The following is an 11,359-nucleotide window of genomic DNA, read 5'->3' on the forward strand; positions in this document are numbered from 1 at the left end:
AATAAACTGAAACCTTGGGGACCATTTTAGAGTGAAAAAAAGGCGAGGGATGAAATAAATTTTCAGCCCCTACATTGGGGACCAAAATCATACTTATCCCTTAAATTAAAATTTAAGAAAGACAACTTTATTTGATCTCTTTACGATGCGTTCAAGAGTAGAGCAACTTTTTATTTTTGGATAGCTATAACTTTTAAAAAATATATAATGTAGGAGACACTTTTATTTTGTCTCTTAACGAAGTAAAACAGAAGGAGTAGAGAAGAAAAAATCACACAACCATATATCCTGGTTCAGTCACCACGTGCAATACGACCTACATCCAGTCCCCTCACAACAATGGAGAAATTTTCACTATATTTCACAAAAATTACAACACCAATTTTCTAGGATTCAATACAATTCTATTTGGGACAAGCCCAGCTGATTTGACGAGGTTCACTTCCTAAACTTGTAACCACTAAGTGCTCGTCCAACTTAGTAAGAGAATCCCCTCAATATCATGTATACAAAATAGAAAAACATACAAAAGAGTTTGACATAATTTTCTGACTTTTTCTTGATAACTCTCTTTACCTTTTCTCTTAATGGCTTTTACTAAAACCTCGCTTAATGCCTTTTTTTATTGAAAAAAAAAACAAAGAAAAATGAACACTGAAAAACAGAAAATCTATGTAAAATTCTGAAGAAAAAGAATGGTTAGCTTGTAAGTTATAAAAACTCAAACTTGTGTGCTCACTCCTTAAATAAATTTTTGACCGTTTACCCCTTTAGTAGAGGAATAAAACTTTAAAAACTTGAAACTTTGCTTGAAAGGTTGACTTCTTCATCTCCAAATACAGCAGCAGTGGTACAGAAGAGATATGAGACTGACAGTAATTAAAGTTTAGATACATCCATATTTAACTACTTCTCTTTCATCCTTTTTCAATCTTTTTCAAGAATTTGAGCCATTCATCAATGTTTTGACTCCAAGTTTTAATCTTGACCCTTGATTTGTAGTAGAGCTATATAAGTTTCAATTTTTTCAAATTTTCAGTTCGATACTTATAGGAGGAGAGCATTCTTGACAAGTTACCAATAAAGCACATAGATTAAAAAAATATATATTCTGATTCATTTTTTTATTTGATCTTAACTACTGAATTATAGTTTTTGACTTGCTTAATTTTGATAATTTACTTTTTTTTTTGTATTTGAACTCTAATTTTTTTTTTCTTGTTTTTTTTTTTTTGAGTTTTGACTATTTTACCTGTGTAAGAAAAAAAATAAAAGAGAAAATAAATTCGGTTGCTTTTCGTTTGGTTTAGAGAGAATATGAAATTTTCTTCCTTTGACAGTAACGATACTACGATGGGCCTTATGAAATTGAACTTGTTTACTATAGGGCCTAATGCTTGTTTGTGGTTCTGATGAAAATGTATGGTTATGGTTGGTGAACTGATTAGTAATTATTTTCGTGTACTATGATAGATTAGAATGAGTGTCTATGGGCCTGAGCCATTTTAGGATTTTGTTTGCTTGTTATAGGCCAGTTTTGATTTAAATAATCTCCTGTATTATAAACAAATTAATCAAACACATTATTAGACTTTTAATTTCAAAATAATAATGTTTGGTTATTCCATTGCCACCCCTAGTTATTATCTAATAATTGTTATAATTTTTTTAAACTCAACAATAAATATACACAAATACATATTGATCGATTTTTAGTATACACGAAGTATTTTGTTATTACAATTTTGAAAATTTATCTCTAAAAATTTAACTTTATTAAATTATTTTTAAAATATTAAAAATATTCAAATGGAATTCAAGGCTATATTGTTATATCAGGAGTATAAATACTTTAAATATATTACATATAGCAATCACATATAAATAAATAAATTTGATTAAATAACAATATAAAATGCTTAAACATTACGAAATTGTTAAAATTAAATTCAAATTTTTTATGAAGGAGAGAATAGAAATCAAAGGTGTGTTTGGAATAGAATGAATTATATTTGACTTTATTTTAAAATCAAATTCATGGTTAAATGGATAAATAATAAAAATTGAATCGGCCTTTAAAAATGTTGGGTGACTGAGTATTTTTAATAAGATGAAAATTTAAGTGCAGCCGACTTCATTTGACGTTGATAATTGAGAATCATTAGATAAAAATTTAGTCAAATTATTTGACGACTCTCAGTTATCAACTTTATCTAAAGTCGACTGTACTTGAGTTTCCATCTTTTAATAATCATATTCAATCAAAACCGGTTATGAGTAAGAAACGTATGCGCTCTATTACGTACTTGATTAATGATTATTCTAGTATAGCATATTTAATTATTTTGGTAACTAATTATTTAGTTAGAAAAATTTGTGAATTAATATATATAAATATATAGTGATTATTTTTAGTGTATATGGAATATTTTTGTTATTACAACTTTTGAAAATTTATCTCTAAAAGATTAATTTTAATATTTTTAAAACATTAAAATTTTACCAAATTAAGCCAAAAATTATTCAAACAGAATTTAAGGCTACATTGTTAGATCAGGAGTATACATCTTTAAATATACTATATAAAAACAATCACATTCAAAATAAATTTGATTAAATAACACTATAAAATGTTTATACATTATCAATATGTTAAAATTAAATTCAATATTTTGGTGAAGGAGAGAATAGAAATTAAAGGTGTATGTGTTTGGAATATAATGAAATTCTGTTTGATTTTATTCTAAAATCAAATTCATATTTAAATGGATAAACAATAGAAATTGAATCGGTATTTAGAAGTGTTATCTGATCAAGTATTTTCAATAATCAAATTCAACCAAGTGTTTTATGAGTAAGGAACGTATGCGCTCTATTACATACATGATTATTCTGTTACTATAGTAGATTCGATTGTTTTGGCTGGTAACTAATTATTTAATTAAAAAAATATATGAATTAATAAATATAAATACATAATTATTGATTTAGTGACTGCTTTTTAGTATACATAAAATATTTTTGCTATTACAAATTTTGAAAATTTATCTCTAAAAGGTTAATTTTAATAAATTAATTTTAGAATATTAAAATTTTACCAAATTAAGCCAAAAATTATTCAAATAGAATTTAATGCCATATTGTTACATTACATCAGGGGTATAAATACTTTAAATAAATCAATGTTCCAACAAATTGGTCCTGATAATTTTGTAAAGATAAATTAGTCACTGATACAACTTTTTGTGATAACTTAATTCTTCATATTTTAAAATATTAAATTAATTAGTATTGGAAAAAAATAAATGATAAATTATTCTTTTATGTTTTTTAAATTTAGGCAATTATCCCTCAACAATAGTATGTTTCGAAAAAATTAAGACTAAGTTATCGTCTCTTGAAAAATGTTAATAATTAATTTGCCATTTTATTTTATTTTTACATGTTTTTATTTGTCACGAAAAAACTATTGTTAATTAATTCATCAATATTGGCCACATAAAAAGCGTGAAAAAAAATTCCGGCATGCCAGATTTAGGTGCAAATTAAATAAAGTGTGGCAAATCTAATTTTTTTGTATGAAAAACTATGTCATTTGAGATATAACAATCAAGAGATATACTTAAAACTTAAGAAAAGGAACTAATTTATCCTAAATTTTACAAAGGTACACATTATTCTTTCCGCAAAAGAGAAATACATAGAAAAGACACCACGATGAGCATGAAAGCATGGACCATCGGGTATATTGTGGCAGATTCTCGTTGGAATTTAATTTTTGGGGTCATCAATGTAAACTGTAAAGTAAAGAATGGAAAAATAATGGTGGGGTCATGGATGAAGAAAGCTATGAATGAATTTTCGGGAAACATGTTGAAGTACTGCTTCTTAAAATTGTGCCTCAACCCCACAAAAATGTGACAAGTAATGTCATTCAATTTATAAAATCTTACTCTCTATGCAGAAATTCGTCTTGGTTCCTTCACTAGTGGGGGCGTGAATATATTAATCCAATAGTGTTAGGCAACTGGCAACAACGCCAATCACAACAATGCATTTAAAAATAGTTAGTTACTCAGACCATAATAAAGGTGTTTCAATAAAGATATAGAGGAATCCAATGTAGTTTGTGATTGAAAAATAGTTAGTTACTCAGACCATAATAGAAGTGTTTCAATAAAATAAGATATATTCTTCCACTAATAAATGAATGTAAAACTTTCATAAAATAAGTTGTACATCTTTCGCTATAAGCTGATGTAAAATCTTGTTTGGAACAAAACCTTTCATAGAATGCCATGTCAACTTTATATAGTGAAATAAAAAATTTATTAATTACTACGTAAGGTGCATCAGTGAATTATATTATAATATTCTATAAGTGATTAGATTATAATTCTATTTAGGTTATGGGTGGACCAAATAATTTTGATTGGTTTCATCCAATGAGAGTCTTGTGCAGGTGACCAAAGAGATATCTAATTGGGAATTTGAAGTCAGTAGAAAACAGAGAGGGGGACAAATCCATAACTTTGTTTACTACAACTAGAACAATGAAGCTGTCAATCGTTTTCTCAAATGGTCGATGGATAAGCCTTCAATTCCACATTTGGCAGTACACCTATGCCTTAGCTGCCAATTTAAAAGATTGATATGAATGTTTTATCAATTATCGAAAGGATTTTGTGACGTATTCCAGCGTCTTCTATAAAAACAAACTCACCATGTTGACTCTCAAATGATAATTGCCGGTAATGCTAATACTAATTAAAAGTTTGATTTATAATTGACCCCAAATATTTTCGTTAATCACGATAAGCCTAGCTCGTAAATCCATATTTATACCTTCAAGGCTTTCAAAGCTATTTCTCTCGAGCCCATAGTTTTTTTCAGAGGTAAAATATTAATCTACATATTACATTATTCCATATACATCAAAATCAGTGACTGAAATTAAATATCAATATAAAATACACATTAAAATATAAATATATATTAAAAATAAATTAAACTACACATATATTTATACACAAATATATTAATAATTAATATACACGAATAACATTTTTGAATATTAATAGATCACATGTAACCCTTACTTATTATTGAATCATGAATTAGATAACATAAGATAAGAAGTCTGACTAGTCTCCAGAAACTAAAGGTTGGACTATACCCAATATGTTGAATCACCATGAATACAGAAATGCCACCACATCCTACACGGATTACAGGCTAGCAGAAAAATTTCATTTGTCTCCAAAGTCCAAAAAAGCAAAAATAACATCTATATTTTACATTAGGTACAACATGCAATGATAGTCCAATAGAGTTCATCCTCTCCTTTACTAGATCTACACCAGCGCAGAAAATTAGATTATCTTAATTTATCATGTTGCACTTTGGTTACCTGATTTTACTCCCCCACTGAGAATTTTTACCAAAAATATCCATAACAGTAGTTGGTTACCTGATTTTACTCCCCCACTGAGAATTTTTACCAAAAATATCCATAACAGTAGTTTCAAAATTCAAATCCAACAGGTGTTAGCAATAAGAACTGAAGGGTATGGTACAACCGTATATATAGATGTTAACACCAAAAGACACAAGTAACTTGAATGCCAAGAGAGAGAGAGAGAGAGAGAGAGAGAGATGTAACTAGACATCTACTTATAGTCCGTAGAAAGATTAATGATGATTTAGTCATATTAGGTAACCAAAAGTAATGGGAAAGCGAAAAATGACCAAATTGGATACTTACCTCTTAACCCAAACAACATGTGGATAATATTACAAGCAACCATATCCTGAATACCCTACACTAGTATTAGTACAGTTAAAGAACAAGTGGCCATGGCTGTTCCAACAAGATTGAAGTATCATTTGACAAAAAGCCAATCAAGATCATCAATCAGAACAAGGGTTTAATTAAATTTACAGTAGTTAAAAGCGTTTGTCTCTGATCAGCAAGAATCACTTGGAAGTACAAAAATGGAGGAAGAAACTGCTAATATTACAAAGAAGACACAGAGATATCATAACTGAGTCTCATAAACACATCTCTCCCACCAACAAAATCCCCTAACAAGAAATTTTGTATATTCAATTCCAACTCAGTCTCTCCCTCAACATCCCCAGTTCCCCACCATACTAAAAGAGCTTATATATCTCAAGAATATGGAAACATCAACATTTAACAGAAACTTAAAAAAAAAAAAAAACACTATGTCATAATACAAAAAATAAACGAAGCAACCTATAGATATGCAATGAAAAGAACAAAAGAGGGTATTGATCAGTAAGGAGTGTGATAATACCCAGCGGGAGGTCCCATTCCATTGACTGGGGGCATTCCATAAGGCATTGCTGCAGGCATTGGAGTTCCGGGATAGTAACCATTGCCGTTTAGTCTGGCCAAGCTAGATTGGCCTTGCATTCCATCCCTTGCATACTGCTGCCACACAACCTGTTCCTGCACAAGCAAATGCTGCTTCTTCTCCATATCCGCCATTTGCACATAAGAAGGTGGTGGAATAGTCAATGATGCCGCGAAGGGATCCTGATTCACCGGCTGCACTGACCCATCTGGGGCAGGGAGAGCCAAAACAGGTGTGGTGGTTTTTCCGGGTCCGGGCAATGCCACACTGCTTGCACTTCCTCCACTCAATTGTGATGTGCTCACATGCTGCCTCACCATTCCTTGATCATACATACCATTCAACAATAAGGGATCAAGACCACCACCCAAATTCTGCTTCTGCCTTGATAAATTACTAGCAGTTTCTACCAGCGCCAATTCCCAATCGGCCTTCCCGGCCTCAGCTGCTGGAGTCTGCCAAGCCGAAGTAACTTCGGGCTGTCCATTTGATGGGAAGGCTTGCCAAGAACCATTAGCATTGCTACCAGGAGCACCGGCAAAGAGTGCCAAAGCCAATCTGTTACCTTGATCATCAGCACTGACTGCATCATCTCTCAGATTCACCAAGTCCTCTGTAACCGGTGGTGGCTGTGGCTTAGGCTCTGGCTCAGGCTGCGGAGGCGGGGTGTAATCCTCCGGTGGAGGCAGTGCCTTGATCTCATTCATATCCGGCTCCGGTTCCTCCTCTTTTGCAGGTGGTGGGGGCAATTCCTCTTTCCTCTCAGGACTCTTAGGCCTCTTGGCCCTATCCCTAACAAACTCCTCCAGGGTCTCCAACAGCTTGCTAGTAATCCTCTGAACCTCTGGGTACTCAGAAGATCTCGCCACACCTGTATCCTTACACCAGTTGAAGAACGCAATAAGCTCGTCGATCTGCTTCGCCGCGCTGGCATAAGCATCAAAGGCCTTAACACAATCAGGGTATTCCATATCAAAGAACTTATCAAGAAGCACAGCAAGAACCTCACAGATATCAGCATAGAGCTGAAAACTCTCCTTCACAACAGGGTACAACGCAATCAAGATCATCCTGCTGTTCTTGGCCAAACCGGTAGGCCTACAAGCCAAGAACCGATCCAGCAACCTCTGCAAATGTCCCATCTTACCGAAAATCCTCTCCGGCTTCATGTCCCTCAACGGAGTCACAGCAACAATACTCTTATCAACCCTTCCAACATTTTCCCTCTCAGTCACATCACCAAACGACCTCGTCCTCCTCATCCCTCCGTTCCCATAACCATACCCTTCTCCCCTGAATTCACCTCCGCCGTACTCATACTCGTAAGGCCGCGGCGGAGGGGACCGGAAATTGTCCCTACCCCCAAACCTATCATCAAAACCGCCACCACTGCCGCTTCCGCCAGCGCCAGCGCTTCCAGCTCCACCAGCAGCGCCACTGCTCTTCCTATCAAAAAGCATCAACTCAAGACGTTGATCAAGATACATAGCATAAGTTCTTACAAAAGCAGAGTGATCCCATGAGCTAGAGTGAGCCTCGTCCCTGAAATCAGACATGTTGAGGAGCCTGGTTCCTCTCCTAGTCGCGTAGAGTATCTCTTCTTGGAACATCGGTGGACCCTCGTTCATGAGTCGGTGAACCAGCATGAGAGCTTTCAGAGCAACGATCCAGTCGCGCGTCTTCCCCAATCGCTTCGACACGGCGGTGACACACGCGTGGACGTATCCACGGGAGTAAGACATGAGGTTCAAGATCTCGCGTATGTACTTCTCGCCGGCGGGATCGTCGTCGTGGCTCGTCGCTTTCACGATCGCAACCTCCAAGTCCGGCGCCATGTTGCTCGCAACCTTCGCAATCCCTATGCTCGTTTGGTCCTTCACCGCACCAATTGCCTTCCGAATCGTGCTGGGAGCCATCGCTTTTCTCGTTCGGATCTGCTTTGACTCAGTGAGTCAGTCACCGACTCGGAGCTGCTGCCACCTGGCGGGATGCGAAAGATTTGTAACGGATCGCGTTCCGGATTGGATTTTGAATTAACAGATTTTTCTAACCGTAATAGCCGTTGGAGCTCGATTCCAGGGTTTTACCTCGTTCTCCTAGATCCACGTTTTAGGACCCGAGAAATTCGGGTTCGGTCGATCTGGTTAAGTTATTGCGGCGGTGAACGGCGGTCAACGTGTCAAAAAAGGCGCGAAAGCTGTAATATCTGTGGCTTAGTTCAGATCTACGGCGGAGAGAGAGAAAGAGAGAATGTGTGTAAGAAAGAGAGGTGGAAGGTGGAGCTACCGTGACTGTGTTTGAAGAACAAAGAAGGGAGCGCGATAAGGTGCGGTGCGGGGTTAGTTTATTACAATACGGTCGCGTACGGTTTACGGTGATGTGGACTCTGTTTCTCTTCCGTGATTGTGATTTTCCTTTCTCAGTCGCGTTCATTTGGGATGGTGCCACGTGGAGAATGGTGGATCGGTGATTAATGTGGGTCCCAGTGGAGAAATGAATCGTATGGTGAGGATTTGAAATCCAGTGTGTAAAATGTATGGCGTCGGTGGGTGGTTTAGTGCGAAATGCTTTGTATTTTTGGAAAGCAACGAATGTGGGGGTGATTTGTCCTTTCCCTCCATATTTATTCTTTTTTATTATCACTTTCTTTCTTTTTTTTACTTGATATTATTGGCTCTAAAAAATTATTATAAGCTGGACTGACTGTAATCGTTCCATATTAAATTGTGAATTACTTTGACATTTTTTAAAAGAAAAATATATAGTTGTTCCATATTTAATTAATCTTGTTGCACATGGATTTGTTATACCTATATATGCATCACAAAAGGATTTTATATTGATAGGTAATAATGTGTTATACCTAATGCTACTTAAATATTGTTTTAACCTATACTGTTACCGCGCGATCTAAGGGTCTCCAAGTGCTCCGCGAAGGCAAATTAGTGTTCATTGAGCTGCAAACAAATTGAATCTAAATTCTGATGAGAACTTGTATGTAACACTTAGTATGGATTAAGATAAGAAGTTGTTGGAAGGAGGAAATAACCAAAACAGATTGGACTGATGAAAAAGCAGAGGAGATAGTGGTTTTAGAGGAGGCAGATATTGAAAAAAAGTGTAAAAACATGTTCAATCCTTTTTTTTTTTAAGATTTTGATTAATTCCTTGAATGTTATTTGGGTAATAATTATTTGTATCCAATCAGAAAATTTATAGATATGATCTGATTTACAAATTCATTATATCAGATCGAATCGACTTTGGTTTGTAAATAAATAGGATCGACTCGCAGATTTTAAATGTACATATGTAGATTTATAAAAATTAAAGATATATATATAGATACTCTCCTTAATCCTAAAAAATTTTAGCATATTAAAGTTTGCATTATTATTTATTTGTTGTTGTTAGAATGTCGGATAATTAGATTTTTTTACTTTTTTTTTGGGTTTCTATTATTATTCAAACAGGAAACTCTAAAAATATTGAAGTTCGCCCTTGTAGCGAACAAATTATATAAAAATTAGCAAGTTCGTCGTTATAATGGGCGAACTTTTTTCAAACTCCACAAAAAAATATATTCTGTAAATTAAAGATAAAATTATTTGTTTTGTTTTTTATTTATTTTAAAAATGTTTTGCTAAACTTTTATGTTAATTGCTTATGAACTAATTTTTATTGTTTTCTCAATTTTATTCAGGTTTTGGTATCCAAAATAAAAAATAGTTATAGGTCTTTACGGGTGTACAAACTCATATCAAAATGGTAAGATTTATAGTAATTATTCGTATCCAATAAAAAATTTGTGAATATGATCTAATCGATTTTGATTGGTAGGTAAATAGAATCGGATCGAATCATAGATTTTAAATATGTATTCGTAAATTTATAAAAATAAAAATATATATTCTTTTTAATTCTAAAAAATTTTGGAATTTTAGGATATTAAAATTTGGATTATTATTTATTTGTTGTTGTTAGAATGTCAAATAATTAGATTTTTTTTTTGTTTTTTATTATTATTATTATTATTCATATGTGTGGATGTTTTATTTCTATTACTTAATAAAATATTATTTAGTAGTATTTTGGAAATAAATAAGTGTAAAATAGTAGAAAGGAAAAAGAGATTTTTTCAAATTTTTTAATTCTTTTAAAAATATATTTTTCTATCAGTAAAATTTGATATCCGATTCGAATCTAAAAATATAAAAATCTAATTTAATATTTTTAATAGTGTAGATTGAATAAAATTTTTTGTCATATTTAATTTGACCTTTCATACATTGAATTGAATAAATTTAAGCATTGTATACAAAATTTGGAGAACATTAACGACCATTTTAATTTCATTATAATAAATATAATGTTCAACTATGTGTTTTTTTTTTTATTTCTTTGCGAAGACATAACTCTTTTATTTAAATTTACTTAACCATCTAAGTATCATATTATATAAATAAATATTCAAATTGACCTCTAACGAGCTTAGATTATATATTTTAATTTTAAATAAATAAATTTTAATAAATCTAGGAATCATAATTATTCTTATCAGATAATTTACTATTTTTTATTGTTTTTAATAAAATTTTTATTATATATTTGTTGTCCATAATTTCTCTCATCTCGACAAATCAAAAATTAATTTATCGCAAAATCATCCTCATCTTTCTTCGGTTTTTCACCAATCGCTCAAAATTTCAAATTTTATGGTGACAATTAAGCACAAAAATTGTACTCGTTACAGAATTTAACCCAACACTTTAGAGCACGAGCTGACCACAGTCATGTATCACGTGTGTTTGTGTTCTCGAAGGCACCATTCTTTTTTAAGAAAATTCGCAGTATAATCTGAATTTCATTGAAGAATTTGTCGTTAGTTAATGAATTATTAAATGCACAAAATTTCAACCTCCTAATATCTATTTAAATGAACTTATTATATATAGTAAATAAATAAATATTTAAATCTC

At 32.6% G+C, this 11,359-nt stretch overlaps 1 protein-coding gene across 1 annotated transcript; it reads right to left on the reverse strand.

Moving 5' to 3' along the window:
• Nucleotides 1-5,910: 5,910 nt before the first annotated feature.
• On the reverse strand, nt 5,911-9,158 carry LOC112707904 (probable clathrin assembly protein At4g32285). Its single transcript, XM_072201538.1, has one exon. The coding sequence runs from the start codon at nt 8,294-8,296 to the stop codon at nt 6,299-6,301; it is 1,998 nt and encodes a 665-aa protein (XP_072057639.1). The 5' UTR covers nt 8,297-9,158; the 3' UTR covers nt 5,911-6,298.
• Nucleotides 9,159-11,359: the final 2,201 nt, after the last annotated feature.

The sequence above is a fragment of the Arachis hypogaea genome, chromosome 8 (assembly GCF_003086295.3).
Source record: "Arachis hypogaea cultivar Tifrunner chromosome 8, arahy.Tifrunner.gnm2.J5K5, whole genome shotgun sequence".
Taxonomy (NCBI): Eukaryota; Viridiplantae; Streptophyta; class Magnoliopsida; order Fabales; family Fabaceae; genus Arachis; species Arachis hypogaea.

Coding starts and splice junctions, on each gene's coding strand:
- LOC112707904 (XM_072201538.1), bottom strand. CDS start 8,296: ATGGCTCCCAGCACGATTCGGAAGGCAATTGGTGCGGTGAAGGACCAA.